This window comes from Pelophylax lessonae, assembly GCF_965119305.1.
Source record: "Pelophylax lessonae genome assembly, chromosome: 1".
Classification (NCBI taxonomy): Eukaryota; Metazoa; Chordata; class Amphibia; order Anura; family Ranidae; genus Pelophylax; species Pelophylax lessonae.
In genome coordinates, this window is record NC_138768.1 from 175,367,687 (window position 1) to 175,386,584 (window position 18,898).

Sequence of the window (18,898 nt, forward strand, 5' to 3'; positions counted from 1 at the left end):
CAGCTTCAGGGGAAAGGAGTGAGCGCTGACAACAGATGGGCGTTTGAAGCCCATGGGTGATGTCATTGCTTCAGGCTTTACTAGCCGTTGTTGGAGGGCTCTTTTCTCTCCCCTGCTGGCTGACACAGGTACATACATCTTTTGCACACATGTTAATTAGCATATTTGTTAAAAGGGTTCAGGGGACAGTTTTAACAACTTGCTGACCGCTCTATATTACTTTTACTGCTACAGGGTGGCAGAGGCTGATCTGCTGGTCCCAGGGACTCAATGTCCTCCGTCACCCCCCGATCATCAGTAAAACACAGAGAACTGAAAAATGCCTATGTAAACAAGGCATAGCTAAGTTCTGACAGGGGGGAAGGGAATGATCCTGTGTCTCTGCAAAGCAGGAACTAGAATCAATATCTTCCCCTAGTGAAAGCAGCACACTGTGTACAAACACTCACTAGGCACACAGTTATCCCTTTGATCGCCCTAGATATTTAACCCCTTCCCAGTCAGTGTCATTAGTACAGTGAGAGTGCATATTTTTCTTTAGCACTGATCACTGTATTAGTGTCACTGGTTCCCGCAAAGTGCCATTTAATGTCCAATCGTCTGCCCAAATATCGCATTCCCGCAGAAATATCGCAGTCCCTTCCATAAATATATCCCATAGTTTGTAGACGCTATAGCGTTCTTGTAAACCAAATGTAAGAAGGGTCAGTTAGTGTCAGAATGTCTGCTGCAATATCGCAGTCCCACTATAAGTCTCTGATCGCCACCATTACTAGTATAAAACAAAACAAAAAAAAAATTCCTGTGTGTATGTGTGTATATATATATATATATATATATATATACACAATAGTTTGTAGACGTTAATAACTTTTGCTCAAACAATAAATATACGCTTATTGGGATTTTTTTTTTTTTTTTTTTTACCAAAAACGTAGCAAAATACTTACTGCCCTAATTTTATGAAGTAATTCGATTTTTTTTTTTTTTTTTATCAGATAGGGTTTATAGCAGAAAGTAAAACATTTTTTTTTAAATTGTCAGTCTTTTTTTGTTTATAGCGCAAAAAATAAAAGACGCAGTGGTGATCAAATACCACCAAAACAAAGCTCTATGAGTGAGAAAAATGACATTTTATTTGGGTACAGTGCAATTGTCAGGTAAAATAACGCAGAAAAAACTCCAAGTGAAAAAAACAACGTGCATTGTGCTTCCACCCCAGTGCCCAAATCAAAGACTTACAGGAAAGGTATGACCCTCATATAGCATGGTTAGCTCAGATCCTGGATATTTGATGTTGCCACTTCAATCCACCATAGATATCGACAGCCAATTGAAAGCTGAAGTGGCGACATCAAATATCCAGGATCTGAGCTAACCACTTTCAAGCGTTATTTGACTAATCATTGTGTGAGTCATGCTGTTGCGTTAAGCCTTCGATTTGGGCACTTTTTTTTTTTTTTTTTTTTACCTTGGAGTGTTTTTTTAAACTATATGAAGATTATATCATCTCTAATTCACAGTGGACTTTTTTTGTTTGAATTCTATTATAGATGCACACTTTGGACTGTTGTTGTGCTTCTGTTTTATGTGGGCTGCACTTTAGTTTGAGTTTATTAAAAATGATCATTTTGTATCTAATAGTGTGCTAGCTGCTGTTTTTTTTTTTTTTTTTTTAAGTTATTTAAATTTTACTCCAGTCAGCTATGTCTAGGTCCTGCTCCCTCTTTTCCCATGTATAAGTGTTTTGATGGGCCTGTGAAGTTAGGATCAGTATATAGATTAGAGACATGGACTGTAGAGTGGGGTCTTTAAAGCAGCGATTTTTTTATTTATGAAAATGTTTTTGTATGGGACCATTTCCAGTGTTCTCTGAGGTTTCGGAGAGATTTTATATATCAGTTGATAAGAGTAAACATATTGAATACATTTTAAATACCACCATTGAAAGGCTTGTGGGTTCGCATATGCAGGAAGGAATAAGGGATTGGCAACTATATTTTTTTAATTTTACATCACAGGACACAGAGGTTTTGTCATTGCTACATAGTATATGCTGTCATCTTGAGGTAAATGGACACACTGGCCAGAAAAAAACGCAGGGAATCCTAGTTCAGGGGTAACCTCTCCCAGCTCAGCTAAGTTTCAGTTTTTTTGTTCCTGAAGGTGATGGGTGTTTTCTTGAGTTTCTCTAAAGAGAACACTCCCCAGATGCTCTAAAACAACGGTCACATTGTACAGGCCTGTTTGGATCAGTTCTGCACACTGGGTCTGTGAACAGCTCCATCTGATTACACCTCGGTTCACAGGAACGAACAGGCACAATGGCAACTGGATGGTGCCTTTTATAAATGCCATGGGGTAAATTGCTGTCTGCCACTTTGTCGTTGATAAATGTACTGCAGTAGAATAAGTGGTTAAAGTGTATGTCCAGCCAAAAACCTTTTTTCTCTTACGTCCTCCGACAGTCGCCGCCTCGTCATATTCGTCACAATGGGGTATTAGACTTTGCTCCGAAGGAGTAGCTAGGCAACAGAATATGTTAACATTAAAGCTTTTAACATATCCCACCCACAGAGGGTGGTCCCCTCAGTCAATACCCTCCTACTTCCTGCAACCATATCTCAGTTTCAATGTCTAGCTTGTCAGGAGTAGCTGGATCTCTCTATGCTGGGGCTTTTTGCCTCAGCCTTTCTCTTCTTTTTTGATTTTTTGTTTGAGTTTTTTCTCTCTCTTTACTTAGCTGTTCTTTTTGTCAGCGTTAGTTCTTCTGATGAAGAGGATTCGTGCGGGCTGGGTCTCGGGCTGATCCCCCTGGTCGCAGGTCGTGGGTCAGTGGCTTCCCAGCCTGCCGTCGAGCGTTCAGCCAGGTAACGCTCCTGGCACAATGAACGACCCATCCCTGTTCGGTGCAGGGATGATTGGTGAGGTGGCTACCTCAATGGACACTGTGCGGTTTCTTAACCCTGATTTTGTGCGTCCTGGATGCGACTCTCCCTGCCTCATGTGCAGCGGCTTGTTCGCCTGTGCGGGTTCCCCACGCCATTAAGAGGTAAGTGTATCTATGTGGGGACCTGTCTGTCGGGGGGGGGTGTCAGTCTGGGACTGTGTAACCTGCCTCTGTTCACACTGTTTGTCTCCCTATCGCTCTGGCTGCATGCTGTGGGCTGCAGGGGGGGGGGGGGGCTGTGTGACACTGTCTGTGTCAGCCTGTGTAAAGTGTGAAGGGCTGTTTGCTGTGGGGCATGTTTTTGTCATGTTTGGGGCACGATACAGCGATCGCTGCGGCGATCTGCCATGTTTTTTTTTACATGGATGGTGTTACATGCATCACAGTAATGGGGGAGCGGCGGTTTCGGCGCCAAACGGCGCCATTTTGCCTGCGCTCGCTCCAGCCGCATGTTTTCACTGCGGGCGGCCATTTTCTTGTAGCCTTCCATAGGCTTTAATAGAGCGCCCTGATTGCATCACTTCCTCTTTCCTGGGTACACCGATCGAGGCGGCAGCAGCAGGGGTCTCCTCAGGTTTTAGCCTTCTGTTCCTTCCTATATCCATTGCCTGTGTTCAGTTTTATCCCTGTGGGGGTCTCATTGTGCTTGTGTGTGTGTGCGGTGGGCTGCGCTCGCCGCGCTTGTTAAAGGGGCAGTTAACCCTTTATTCTCCGGCATATTTTTTTGGGGCAAATGGATTCTCAGGAGGGCAAATTTCCTGCCACCTTGGTGGGAAGCCAGGGGACTGCTGTTTCCCCCCCCCAGGGGGGGATTTAGCCGAAGTGGTGGCTAACCTTGATGCTCAGGTGCAGATGCTGGTGGCTGCTCAATCCACTAAAAGACCCAGAGTTTCTATTTCCTCTGATTCTGAGGGTGAAGGTGATGGGGCTGCTATGGCTGGGGTCTCCTTATCAGGGTCCCGTTCCTCCCTGGATCTCGTGGGGTCCGAGGTGGAGGCTGAGGTTGAAGGGGTTGATAATTCTCCCCCTGGCTCGCCTGAAGAGCTTGCAATCATGGAAACGCTGATCCTCCCGCTGCCTTGGCGGCTTATGGGACGCAGAAAAGACGCAAGACATCGCAGGTCTTTCCCTGCACTGATGATTTTCAGCGCGCTGTTAAGGAACAATGGCGCAATTTACGCAAACCTTTTGCTGTGCCAAGTAGGTTCAGGCTGCGTTATCCTTTCACGCCTGCCACTGATGAACGGTGGTGTGTGCCACCCCCGGTGGATCACGCCATTGCGGTTTTGAACAAATCCACTGCGATTCCTGCAGAGGATACCCCGGTGTTCCGAGATGCCACGGATAGGAGAATGGAGTCTCTTGCCCGTCATACTTATTCTGTTACGGGTTCGATGCTTAAAGCTCTGTTTGCCTCTCTTATGGCAGCCCAGGCTGTCGCAAGTTGGACGCAGGTGCTTAGGCGCGTCCTAGTGGCTGATTCGGCCTCGCCGGCGACACTGGATATGGTGGATCAAATCCATCAGGGTGTCATGTACCTGTGTGATGCGGACTTGGACTTAGTGCCGTTGGCTGCACGTGTACAAAGCGTGGCGGTGTTGTCTCGCCGCCTGGTTTGGTTGAAGTGTTGGTCGGTGGACCAATCTTCGCGCAAGACCTTAGCCAATCTGCCTTATGATGGATCTCGCCTTTTTGGGGAGTCCTTGGATACGTTGATTAAGGGGATCACGGGCGGTAAAAGCACGCTCTTGCCCCACTTCCCCAATGCTAAGGGGGCTCCTGGTAAGAAGCATACTAATTTTCGGCCTCCTCAGGGGTCCTTTCGTGCCTTTCGGTCGCACTACAAGGGCAAACCGTTCAAGGGTCAAGGCTCCCAAAAGAAGCTGTGGTCTGGTAAACAGAAGTCCGGTCAGTCCGGACCCTCTACCCATAACAGTGCGGCCTGAAGGGGCGCCCTCACCCAGTTCTGGGGCGGGGGGACGCTTGCTCCTTTTTCTTCAACCCTGGCTGGCCCGCGTGCGGGACCGGGGGGTTCAGGAAATCGTTCGATCTGGCTACAAGATCGAGTTTCTCTCTCGGCCGGAGAGCAGATTCTTTCCCTCAAATCTTCAGCTGTCTCCGGAGCGTTTGCGGGACCTGCACCTAGCGGTGCGGGACCTGAGGGCTCAGGGAGTGGTGGTTCCGGTGCCTCATCGGGACAGATTTCGGGGGTTTTATTCCAATCTGTTCACTGTGCCCAGAAAGGAGGGCAAGGTTCGTCCAATTCTGGACTTAAAGGCTTTGAATCGCTTTGTGCGGGTTCGCAAGTTCCGCATGGAATCCCTGCGGTCGGTGGTGGCTGCCCTGGTTCCGGGGCAATTCATGGCTTCCATCGATCTGAAGGATGCGTACCTTCACATCCCGATTTTCGAGGGTCACCAGAGGTTCTTTCGATTCGCCATTGCGGAGGATCATTACCAATTCATGGCGTTGCCTTTTGGTCTCGCCTCGGCTCCTCGGGTTTTCACCAAGGTGCTTGCTCCCGTTCTGGCTTTGTTGAGAGCTCAGGGCATCTCTGTCCTGGGGTATCTGGACGACATTCTGGTTCGGTCTGCGTCCAGCCAGGGTCTGGAAAAGGACCTGTCCGTCACGATGCGAACTCTACAGGAGTTTGATTGGACGATAAATTTTCCAAAGTCGACGCGGAGTCCGTCGGTTCGTCTTCCCTACCTGGCAATGATCCTGGACTCGATCCAGGCGAAGGTCTTCCTGCCGGAAGACAAGCTCAGGACTCTTCAGGAGGAAGTCAGGTCCCTCAGGGACAGTCCGTGCTCGTCCCTCCGGACGTGCATGAGATGTCTGGGATTGATGGTCTCGGCTTTCGAGGCGATTCCCTTCGCCCAGTTTCACACGCGGGGTCTCCAGGCGGAGATCCTGTCCAAGTGGGACGGGCGACCCCAATCTCTGGATCTTCTAATTTCGTTGAGCTTTCGCACCAGAAGGGATCTTCTGTGGTGGCTCCGGTCCCCGATGATATCGGGGGGCAAGTCCTTTCGTCCTATCTCATGGACGGTGATCACCACGGATGCCAGCCTGTCGGGCTGGGGTGGAGTTCTGGGCGTTCTGTCCGCCCAGGGAACTTGGTCGGAGGGGGGAGTCCTCCCTTCCAATCAACATTCTGGAATTGCGTGCAATAAATCTCTGCCTTCGTCGCTGGACGGACCGACTGCAGGGCTGTCCGGTTTGGGTGCAGACGGACAATGCCACGGCGGTGGCCTACATCAACCACCAAGGGGGCACCAGGAGTGCTCGAGCGGCTCGGGAAGTGGCCGACATTCTGTCTTGGGCCGAGACTCCTGTCCCGGCGATAACGGCAGTTCACATTCCGGGGTGGAGAACTGGCAGGCGGACTATCTCAGTCGCCAGACCCTGGATCAGGGGGAATGGTCTCTCCACCCGGCTGTCTTCCAGATGTTGTGCGCGAAGTGGGGTCTTCCAGATGTGGACCTGTTCGCGTCTCGTCTGAACAAGGTGAGAAGGTTCGTGGCAAGGACGCGCGACCCTCGGGCAGACGCATCAGACGCGTTGGTAGCTCCGTGGCATCAGTACAGACTGATGTATGCGTTTCCACCGATTCAATTGCTGTCCAGGTTCCTCCGCAGGTTGCACTCGGAACGCAGCACGGTGATTCTTGTGGCACCGGACTGGCCTCGCCGGTCCTGGTACGCAGACCTCGTGAATCTGGCGGTCGACGCCCCATGGCGTCTACCTCTTCGAGACGATCTTCTGTCTCAGGGCCCGATATTCCATCCTGCTTTACAGTCGCTGGCTTTGACGGCCTGGCTGTTGAGACCGAGGTCCTGAAGGATAGGGGTCTCTCCCCTGAGGTCGTTCACACTTTGATCAATGCGAGGAAACCTTCCTCAGGGAAGGTCTATTACCATACTTGGAAGGCCTATTTTGCCTGGTGTGAGTCCAGGGGGTTTTCACCTCACACGTACTCGGTTTCTCGAGTGTTGTCCTTCCTTCAAACGGGTGTCGACCAGCGTTTGGCGCTGGCTACGGTCAAGGGTCAGGTGTCTGCGCTGGCCGTTCTTTTTCAACGTCCTGTGGCTTCTAACTCCTTAGTTGCCACTTTTGTTCAAGGAGTGTGGCATCTGGTCCCTCCTAGGAGGGAACCTCTGCCTCCTTGGGACTTGAATCTCGTTCTATCTGTGTTACAACGTGCGCCTTTTGAACAGATCAGGGAGATCTCGTTGTCTATGTTGTCCAAAAAGGTCGCCTTTTTGGTGGCGATCACTTCGGCTCGCAGAGTGTCGGAGCTGGCGGCTTTGTCCTGCAAGTCTCCGTATCTGGTCATTCACTTGGATAAGGTGGTCTTGCGACCTAATCCTTCTTTTCTTCCAAAGCGAGTTTCGGAATTCCATCTCAATGAGGATATTGTCTTACCTTCGCTGTGCGCGAAGCCTAAACATCCGAAGGAGGTGAGGTTGCACTCTTTGGATGTTGTTCGGGCGATAAGGGTTTACCTTAAATCGACTGAGTCTTTTCGCAAGACGTATTCTTTGTTTGTCCTTCCGGAGGGTCCTCGGAAGGGTATGGCGGCGTCGGCTTCTACCATCGCCAAATGGATCAGACAGACCATTGAACAGGCATATGCTTTGCAGGGAAAAGTTCCTCCTGTGCCTGTGAAGGCGCACTCTACTAGATGTCTGAGTACGTCTTGGGCCTGTCGTCATGGGGCTTCTGTGGCCCAGGTGTGTAAGGCGGCGACCTGGTCGACCGTACACACTTTCACAAATTTCTACAGAGTAGATGTTCAGGCATCGGCAGATAATTCCTTTGGCCGCAAGGTTCTTAGTGCGGCAGTTCCTTAGGGTCCTTTGTTTTGGACCCCTGGCTGTTTGGGATACGTTTTTATCCCTGGGTTATTTGTTTTTCCTGGGTTGTTGCTCCTGTTGAGCAAGTTTTTTTCATGTTGCCCAGCTGGTGTCCTTCCTTTGGTAAGGTTCCTTTCTTTGATGTGGAGACTGCGTTGCCTTACGGCGCGGCTGCGTTTCCCACCCCTCATGTTTGCACTGCTTTGGGACGTCCCCATTGTGACGAATATGACGAGGCGGCGACTGTCGGAGGACGTAAGAGAAAACGGAATTTTTGTAAAATCTTACCTGTAAAATTCCTTTCTCTGAGTCCTCCGACAGTCGCCGCCCCCGCCCCTCTTTTGGTGTTTGGTTGTATACTCTACTGCTATTCCACTGAAACTGAGATATGGTTGCAGGAAGTAGGAGGGTATTGACTGAGGGGACCACCCCCTGTGGGTGGGATATGTTAAAAGCTTTAATGTTAACATATTATGTTGCCTAGCTACTCCTTCGGAGCAAAGTCTAATACCCCATTGTGACGAATATGACGAGGCGGCGACTGTCGGAGGACTCAGAGAAAGGAATTTTACAGGTAAGATTTTACAAAAATTCAGTTTTCTCTTTCATTCATTGACGGACACCGCTTTATATCTTCCCCCCCCCCCCTGCCCAGTCTTTCACCTAGCTCCCCCCTTAGTCCCCCGCCCACCTTCCGTGGTGGCTATACTATTCGTATGTATTGGAGCCGGGGGGGGGGGGTGACGCTGGCTGACCAGTTCGCAAAAATTCTGGTACGATGGCCCTGGTGGGGGTCCCTGCTAGCTGCATGTACCTGGTGGTCCTGTGGGTCGCGTGCCATTTTGCAGTAGATGGTTCCTAATGGTATCAGCAGCCATGTTTGTGTTGCTCGGCGGCCATGTTTTGATAGTTTCCCATTGATTCAAATGCAGCGGCCACCTTTTGCTAGACTGCGGAGCAGTGATTCGGCGGTGGGCCTCTAGTGGCAGTGTCTGTGCTACCTTTTCCTCTCTGATCGCCACACCGCTTGCAGTTTGGCCCTCTGTCCCCCTCCTGAGTCGCGGTGGTGAGTCCCTGTGGGTGGGCACGCTCCCTCTTTTTGGTGAGCTGGAACCTGTAATGCCACTGGTACAGCGGTGGGGGGGGGGGGTGGTATCACAGCGATATTTCTAGCAGTTCCCAGATTAATTATGGAGTCCCTGGAGCTTGTGTCACCACCTGACCCACTCTCAGAAGCTGCGGGACCCTCTGGGTCTCAGTCTGCCCTTGTGGCCATGACGGAGGTCCTGCAGTCACTAGTGTCATAAGTTGATATGGCCCTTCAAAATAGGCCTAACAAAAATCGCCCCCCGCCTTCACGTTAATCCTCTGCCTCCTCAGATTCTGAGGTTGATTTGGCAGCCGCAGACGCGAGTCACCCTACTGGGTTTGCGTCCAGGCACCCTGAGTGCTCTGACAGTGAGGATGAATCCTCTTCCACTATGGTCGCACATGAAAAAGCGCTTGTGGGGACACTGATTGTTTCAGTGCGGGAAACTTTAAAATTGGAGGACACCGCTAATGCTGCATCGGCTGTGCCAGTGCAATTTGGTACCCACAGACCTTCCAAGGAGACTAAGGTGTTCCCCTTTCCCACCTATTTCTACAATATTGTCACAAGTCAGTGGGGTACCCCAAAACGCATGGTTGGGATACTTAAGCGTTTTGCTAGTAGGTATCCTTTTGAAGAGTCCCTTTTAAAGAAACTGACAGTTCCGCCGGTGGTGGATTCTCAGGTTTCCAGGTTAAATAAAAGCCACACTATTGCCAGTGGAGAGCTCTCCGTCCTTTAAAGATCCGGTAGACAAGAGAGCTTAGTCTCTGGTCCGATACCTTTTTACCGTGGCCGGTTCAATTTTGAGGCCGGTGTTTGCCATAAACTTGGTCTCCCCGACCTTAACCGAATGGGCTAAGCCTGAAGAGTGTCTGTGACTTCGCCGCATGATTTGGCTGAAATGCTGGTATGCAGACCAGGCTTCCAAAAGGGTACTGACCAATCTCCCCTTTGTAGGAGACCGCTCGCCTGTTCTGAGCTTCAATGGAAGAAATCATTAAAGGTCTTACTCTGCTTCCACAGGTCACCAAGAGCAAAGAGCCTCGTTGCAAGCGTGGACCTTTCTTCTCGGCTTACAAACGGCCCTTTCGTCCTGCGGGATCGCAAGACAAGGGACCAAAATCCACCCGTAAATTTGCGGGACGTTCCAAGAGACCCTGGTCTTGTAAGTCAAAAGCGGGTTCCGCTGGTCCTGCAAACAAGTCCACCTCTGCATGAAGGGGGGCCTTCACCCGTACCTGGAGTGGGGGGGGGGGGGAACGTCTTCGCTTCTTTCCAGACCCATGGACCTCTCATTCAAGACAAATGGGTCCAGGAGTTGATTCGGTCCGGTTACAAGATCGAGTTTCGGTCCTTGCCTCTGGCAAGGTTCTTCCCTTCCATCTTGTGTCCGTCCCAGGATTGTCTACAAGACCTTCTCGAAGTGGTACAGGATCTGCACTCGCAAGGAGTCATTGTACCAGTTCCAGAGTTGGAACATTTTCAGGGGTTTTATTCAAACCTATTAACTGTTCCCAGGAACAAAGGCAAGGTCCGTTAAATCCTGGATCTCAAATCCATGAACCGCTTTGTGCGGGTTCAGAAATTTTGGATGGAGTCCATTCGCACGGTAGTGGCATCCCTTCATCAAGGGGATTTTCTGGCCTCTATCGACATCAAGGATGCTTACTTTGATATCCCAATATATGTTGGGCACCAGCGTTTTCTTTGCTTCACCGTGGGCAAAGAGCACTATCAATTTGTGGCGTTACCCTTTAGTCTCGCTTCAGCTCCTCAGGTGTTCACAAACGTTTTAGCCTCGGTGTGGCCCCGGTGTTAGCTTTGCAGTTCTGGGGTACCTGTGCAATCTCCTTCTGCACGCAGAGTCTCCAACTGTCTTAAAAGACGATTTAGACATCACTGTTCGAACCTTGCAAGCGTTTGGGTGGAAACTGAATTTTTTTAGAAATCAGCTCTGACCCTCTCCAACAAACTGCACTACCTGGTCCTGACTTGGATTCAGCTTCAGCTTGGGTGTTTCTTCCGGAAACAAAAATTCTGAAGTTGCAGCATGCACTTCGGCTCCTGTTGTCCAACCGGTGGTCATCCCTCAGAACTTGCGTGCAGTTGCTCAGTTGCATACCAGACCTCTGCAAAAGGAGATTCTTGCCCAATGGGACAATAATCCACAGTCCTTAGACAATCTGATCCTGTTGAGCCGGAGTACGAGGGGGTCCTTGATCTGCTGACTCCGCTTCCTGGAGCTTCGACTGGGAAAATCCTTTCTCCCCATGTACTGGGTGGTGGTTACCACGGATGCAAGCCTGCTCGGGTGGGGAGGTGTATTGGGCACAAATCCGGCTCAGGGGGTTTGGACTCGGAAGGAGTCCAGGCTGCCAATCAATGTCCTGGAGATTCGGGCGATCATGCTTTGCCTGTCCCTGTGGACAGATCGTCTGCTGTGGCGCCCGGTAAGGATTCAATTGGACAATGCCACAGCTGTGGCATATGTCAATCACCAAGGGGTCACCAAAAGTGCACTAGAGGCCAGAGAAGTGGCTGGCATTCTAAGGTGGGCAGAATGCTTTGTTCAAGCCCTCTCTGCTGTGCACATTCCAGCGGTAGAAAATTGTAAGGCGAACTACCTCAGTCAGCAGGCACTGGACCTGGGCGAATGGTCTCTTCACCCGGAGGGGTTTCAACAACTGCGTCTCTGGTATGGGACTCCCGATGTGGACCTGTTGGCTTCTCTTCTCAACCAGAAGGTTCAAAGGTTTGTGGCAAGGTCTCTGGACCCTCTGGCCGACGCCTCAGATTCTCTGATGGTTCCCTGGGGTCAGCATCGGCTAATGTATGCCCTTTCCTCCACTACAACTTCTGCAGAGACTTCTGCACAGAATCCGGGCGGAAGGGATCCTAGTCTTTCTGGTGGCCCCAGACTGGCCTTGCCAGCCTTGGTACGCAGGCTTAGTAAGGCTGGTAGTCGATGCTCCTCTCAGTGAAGATCTTTTGTCTCAAGGATCGATCTTTCATTCTGCTTTATGGTCGCTGGCTTTAACGGCCTGGCTTTGAAAGCCAGGTACTGAGGGACAGAGGGTAGTCGGATATGGTAATTCCTACACTGTTAAAAGCTAGGAAATCTACTTCTAGGAATATTTATCATCGAGTCTGGAGGGCGTACATTACTTGGTGTGAGTCTCGGGGCATTTTCCCGTCTGCTGAAGTTTCTACAAAGAGGTATAGATCAGTGTTTGGACCTGGGCACCACCAAGGGCCAGATTTCTGCTTTGGCAATCTTCTTCCAATGCCTGTTGGCCACAAATTCCACTTTCGTTCAGGGGGTACTTTGTCATAGAAGGTGGCCTTCTTGGGGGCTATTACTTCTGCATGCAGGGTGTCGGAGTTGGCTTTGTTGTCCTGTCGGTCACCTTACCTGGTGGTTCACAGGGACAAAGTGGTGCTACGTCCCTGCCAGTCGTTCCTTCCGAAGGTCGTCTCGGGTTTCCACTTAATAGAAGATACTATGTTGTCTACCTTATGGTCTAAGCATCCTAAAGAGATTGCCTTACATTCCTTGGATGTGGTTCGGGCAATAAGGGTGTACTGAGTCGATTTGGAAATCCGATTCCTTGTTTGTCCTTACGAATGGGTCTCGTAAGGGGCAAGCCGCATCTGCTGCGATCATTTCCAGATGCATAAGGCAGATGGTGGTGAAGGCCTATTCCATTAAGGGTCAGATTCCTCCTTTTTCATGTTAAGGCACATTCTACGTGGGTGCTTAGTGCCTCTTGGGCCTTCCGTTATCAGGCGTCAGTGGTCCATGTTTGCAAGCCGGCCACCTGGTCGTCTGTGCACACCTTCACAAAATTTTACAAGGTGGATGTATTCACATCTGCATCTGCGGATGCTGCTTTTGGCCACAAGTTTTGCAGGCTGCTGTTGCAGAGGCTTAAATATCTTGGGGGTGTATTTTTTTTTTTTTTTTTGGTAGGTGAGCTCCAGTTGTTCCTGTTTGAGCTCCTGGTTTACCTGATTGGCTACATTTTAGCCTTTTTTGGGAAATATGTTATTGCTGTGTTTTTTCCCACCCCCCATGTTGACACTGCTTCGGGGGCGTCCCAAGGGTCAAAGAAGATATGGAGCTGTGTCCGTCAATGAACGAAAGAGAAAACTGGATTTTTGTCTCACCGTAAAATCCTTTTCTCTGATGTTCATTGACGGACACAGCACCCACCCCTATATTGTGTTGGGTTATGTATTCTTCTGACACTGCTTGTTACAAAACTAAAGTCCTATAGCAGGAAGGGGGAGTATACCCCCTAGGACTGCCCTATAGACGTAGTCAATTCTTTTCCGGTGGGTTTTTACTGCTATTTGGTGGTGTCGAGATTTCCCCTCACTTCATGTCCTGCTGAAAACAATTTTACTGAACAGGAAGTAAGGAAAAATCGGCAGGGGCTGCCATCCATGTGAATGAACCCCAAGTGATTGATCATTGGAGGAAATGGTAAAAGAACAATAAATGTTTATTAAGAAAATGTTTTGACAAGGGGTTTCTTTTTTGAAATACTATGTATATCTCTGGAAAAATATGTCGCAAGCAGTAGAATTATTCATGCATTCCTGCTAATCTGAAAGTAAATTCAATTCCTTTCCAACACATTATTTTTTTTTTTTTTTTGTTTTCTAGGGACCTGGCGGCACGGAACTGCCTAGTCGGTGAAAATAATACTTTGAAAATCAGTGACTTTGGCATGTCTCGTCAGGAGGATGATGGAATATATTCATCTTCTGGTTTAAAGCAGATCCCTATCAAATGGACAGCCCCAGAAGCTCTCAACTATGGTAAGACTCAGTTTTTTTTTTAACTATGGTAATATTACATTTTAGACTGTGATCAATGCATTTTATTTATTTGCTGTACTATAATATATAATATATATTACACATTATCATGCTTTCAACATTTTTTTTTTTTATTATAATGTAGTAGATGATTTTCACACTGCAGATGTTAAAGGTATTTCCCATTTCTGATCCACGTTGCTTACAGGACTACTGTTTGTGGACATTATTTGGCTGTAGTTAAAGGTTTTGCAGCAGGATTTTACTTAATATTTCGGGTAGATGTTAGTTATAATTTTATTGCTATAACAATACACAAAGCATGTTACAGTTTTGTTAAACCAAACATTAGACTTGGGCAAATGCTTTATATGTTACATGGTACATGTTTTAATTCAGAAGAGGTCACCCTAACAAATTAGAAATATTAGATTCTCAAGTTTTACAGTGTCTAAAGTTTACAGAGTTTGATGGGGAAAACATCCAGTGAATTGCAGTTGGTTGCGAAGGGGTAATTTTCTCTCACTTTGGGGAGATTTGTTATTACTTTCCCTCCATATCTTTTGAAGCAGTTGTTGAAATCTAAATCTTCCTAATATGCAAATGAACCGCAATAAAAACCTAAAGGATATTATACTTCCACTCTCCCAAAATGCATATTTTATTTATTTTTATTTTTGGTATAAGATGGGCCTCGCACTGAGTAAATGATACTAAAAATGTCAAGCCTTAAAATTAAAAAAAACGATGGTATTCAAAATTCTTCATAGAGGGGCGCTTTAAAAAAGCCTTTACAGATATATTATCAGCTTGGAGTTAAAGTGATTCTAAAGGTTTTTTTTTTTTAATAACAAACATACTTATCTGCTCGGTCCAATGGTTTTGCACAGAGCAGCTCCCCGATCTTCCTTTTCTCCAGTGCCCACCATAGAAAGCTGCTTGCTATGGTTGGGGGACTCGTGCGTGCTCACTCCTGAGCCATCTCTGTGTGTCCACTGGTTCTGATTGATAGCAGTGAGAGCCAAATTGACACACAGAGTTAAAAGTGAAAACATCAATATGAATTAATCAGATTAGTTTGTAAATCATGCAGGTACATGCACATTGGATGCCAGTTAATCCTGTAGATACATTTTTATTATGGAACGTACCATTGTGTCTTTCTAGCTGTGTATCTATACATACATATTCTTTTTTTTATCATATATTTAATATACTTCTCCAATTTTCAACCAGTTTTGTTTCATTCATATTGTTTTTCTTTATCTATGTAGCTTGCAGATGCTGTATGTTTTGATAACTGCCCTTCTTTATTTCCATGTTGCAAGGCTCCAGTTTGGTATTTTGTATGTTTGTGCTTCCATCACTTTTTTTTGCAAGAATTCAGAAAACCAGACTGTCACCACATCATGGCAGGAAAACCTGTCACCAGAATCCTCGGGATAATTTACTGATTTGCTCTTGGACAGCTGCTAACAAGCTGCCACCATGTCATCTGACAATGGCTAGCAAGCCAATCTAAAATGTATTTAATGATATAGTCCTCTTTCCTTCTGTCGTTAAGGAAGAATTCTTTAGTTGGTGGCAGTTACATGTAGTTCCACTAGTGTCCTGTATCTGATTCTTTATGTAGAAAATTGCTACATCTTTAAGCAGGTAACATCTATCGATTCTGTCCACCTAACTACACTGATGCTTGAGTGCAAACGAGTACCTTTTTTGTAATGGTGATGTTGATGATGATTAAACAGCTACATTTGGAATTGAATAATGACCTATTGCTTTTTTTTTTATTAACAACCAATAGATCCATTCAGTTCCACTGCTGTGTTGGAAGATGCAGGGCAAAGGTGCAAATTGTCTTTTTGGTTATGCAATTTTTAACACTTCTCTTTACTGAATTGATGAAGAGAATATATTTCCCAGTGCATGATTACATTTTGCATGAGTGATTCTAAGGGAATTGTTTTCAAATCAATTTTGCTTTATACTAAAAAAAAAGGGGATTTGGTAGAGGTTTCCAAACATGCTAGTTATCACCATTTTACATCTATATGTATAAAGAGAAGTTTGTTTTTTTTGTTTTGTTTTTCTTTTTTTTTACAAATCATACCGAGCTAAGTGGATGCAGCATTGATTTGATGCTGCATCTGTCTCCTGCTGGCTCGAAGACTGAGAACTGAGCGATCAAACACCGATCAAACTGTGCTCTCTGCTCTGGCACCCCCCTTCCCCGCAATCACTGGAGTGCTGGGCTGTGGAGGGGTGGGAGCTGCTGGCCCAGGCTCTCCGCGGCTATCTGAGACTGAGCCAGGTGCTGGTCCAGGCATCTGGGTGGATTCTGACCATATTGTCACAATCTTTCCCCAGCCTGGACCGGCTTTTTGACATTAGCCCACTGCTGGCTAAAAACAGGTCGCAGGATTTCAGAAGGAACTGCACAGGAGAAGTACAGTCAAACAAATTTTTAATAAAGTGGTATTAAACCCAAAATCAGAAATTTAATGTATTGCAGCTTATCGATCATTTGATATGAGGGCTGCATTGTTTTTTTGTTTTTGTTTTGTTTTTTGTTATAGGCTCTTTTTTTTCTCTGTTTTTTCCCTGAAGACCTAGCCAGTAACACACCTACATGCAAAAAATATATCCTACCAAAAGGGTGGGACAAAAAGGGGTTATATGGCTAGATCATATGAATAAGCAGAGAGGCAAATGTGTAATTCTGAGTATTTATTTATATTGTAATGAAAAAGATGTCAATACATAGATTGCAGGTGTAAGCAATATATCAACAATAAAGTGCAAGACAAGACAACATATATACAGATAGTAGCTACAACCGGCCAATGTGTGTTGAAATCAAATGACGGGCGATGGATAAATCCACAGCTGATGCTGTATAAAACCTTATAATAAGGGAGGTTCCCCTTGGAAGCTCAGACACAATCAGGAAGTCAATATATTCCAAAAAAAAAAAAAAATATATATATATTAATGTGTATGTATGTATGTATGTATGTATATATATATATATATATATATATATATAGCAAAGGAGCTAGTAAAAATATAGCACACGGGACCACCATAAATTATGTTCCTGAAACAATGGCTCGTTGTTAAAGTTCCACATTTGGGATGCAAACGGTCTGTGATGCAGTAAAGAGGTCTGCTGGATTTAGTGACTGCTGACAGGTAACAACAAGCAACTGTGAATTATATGGGATGCATGGAGTGCTGTGAAAGATTGGATACAAATGTATCTTAACCACTTAAGCCCCGGAAGATTTTACCCCCTTCCTGACCAGGGCCTTTTTTGCGATTCGGCACTGCGTTGCTTTAACGGACAATTGCGCGGTCGTGCGACGCTGTACCTAAACGAATTTGATGTCCTTTTTTTCCCACAAACAGAGCTTTCTTTTGGTGGTATTTGATCACCTGTGTGATTTTTTGATCATGCGCTATAAACAAAAAAAGAGCGTCAATTTTGCAAAAATAACAATATTTTTCAAATTTTTTTATATGAAATTCCCCCAAAAAAATATGTAAAAATCAAAATTTTTTAACATTTTAGGCCAATTTGTTTTATTCTACATATGTTTGGTAAAAAAAATCGCAAAAAGCGTATTTTGATTGGTTTGCGCAAATGTTTTTGCGTTTACGAACTAAGGGAAAGATTTTTGTCTTTTTTTTTTTCTTTAACGCGTAATGGCGGCGATCTGCGATTTTTTTTTTTTTTTTTTTTTGCGGGACTGTGACATTGCGGTGGACAGATCGGACCCTTGACATTTTTGACACTTTTGGGGTTACCAGTGACATTACTACAGTTGTTTACATCAGCCGCCTGCCTTTCTCCCGCTCTAACGGAGGATCGCGAGTGCCCGGCGGACATCGGGTCCGCCAGGCACACGTGCGGGGGGGGGGGTCCGTGACCAAGCGGGAGCGCGCCTCCGGCTGCGCATGCTCGCTCGCCAGAGCCTCACAGGCTAGTGACGTACCCATACATCACTTTGCCTGGGAGGGGCTGACCGCCGCAGTATATGTACTTGCGGCGGTCGGCAAGTGGTTAAGGACTGCTCCCTTTGACACTGTGTATCATGGAAGGGTCGGCAGATCAGCAGCTGGTATGTTGTTGCAAAAGTTGTAGCTTTTGCTAAATAAACAGGGTAGATGTATAAGAGCTGATGGTAATTTAAACAGAGCTTGGATGTTCTGAAATCATGTGTGGCAATTGCCAAAAGTAGAAACAGTCAGTTCAACTTGATGCTCAGTGCTCTATATTACTTTACCGCTGCTTTATACTCCTAATCCACTGGCTAGTTCCTGGGTATGGGTTAGATCCCTCTGCTGGCAGGAGCTCAAAGGCTTTTGTCGAGACTTCACTGTGAGCCAGCCATCCATCGGGGGTTCCTGGTAAGAAGACACCGCCGTTTAGTGACGTCAACGCGTTTCGCTATCTGAATAGCGTCTCTTCATCTGGACGTCTTATACATGTTTATATAGAAAAAGCTACAACTTTTTCAACAACATACCAGCTGCTGATCTGCCAACCCTTCCGTGATACACAGTTTTAAAGGGAGCAGTCCTTAAGATACATTTGTATCCAATCTTTCACACAGCGTGTAGCCTGCTTTCTCCTGACCTCTATGGAGATCACAGAATATCTGACCACCATTCACTCGCATCTCATATAATTCACAGTTGCTGCTTGTTACCTGTCAGCAGTCACTAAATCCAGCAGACCTCTTCACTGCATCACAGACCGTTTGCATTCCAAATGTGGAACTTTAACAACTAGACATTGTTTCAGGAACAACATTCATGGTGGTCCCTTGTGCTATATTTTGACTAGCTCCTTTGCTATATATATATATATATATATATATATTTTGTTTTTTTTATTTTTTGAATATATGGACTTCATGATTGTGTCCAAGCTTCCAGGGGAACCTCCCTTTTTATAAAGTTTTATACAGCATCAGCTATGGATTGATCCATCGCCCCTGTCATTTGCTTTCAACACACACCGGCCGGTTGTAGCTACTATCTGTATATACGTTGTCTTGTCTCGTTTCTATGTTATATGTCACTGCACTTTATTTTTGATATATTGCTTACACCTGCAATCTATGTATTGACATATTTTTCATTAAGTTATAAATAAATTTTCAG

The 18,898-nt window shown here is 46.5% G+C and overlaps 1 protein-coding gene across 3 annotated transcripts in view; it reads left to right on the plus strand.

Annotated features, from left to right (window-relative positions):
• The window catches only part of FER (FER tyrosine kinase), a 452,282-nt gene that overhangs the window by 397,258 nt on the left and 36,126 nt on the right, over positions 1–18,898 (plus strand). For all 3 annotated transcript variants that reach the window (XM_082263755.1, XM_082263756.1, XM_082263757.1), the window contains one exon: positions 13,572–13,726. In XM_082263755.1, the coding sequence (XP_082119881.1) occupies positions 13,572–13,726 (155 nt within the window). The remainder of the gene's footprint in view (positions 1–13,571; positions 13,727–18,898) is intronic.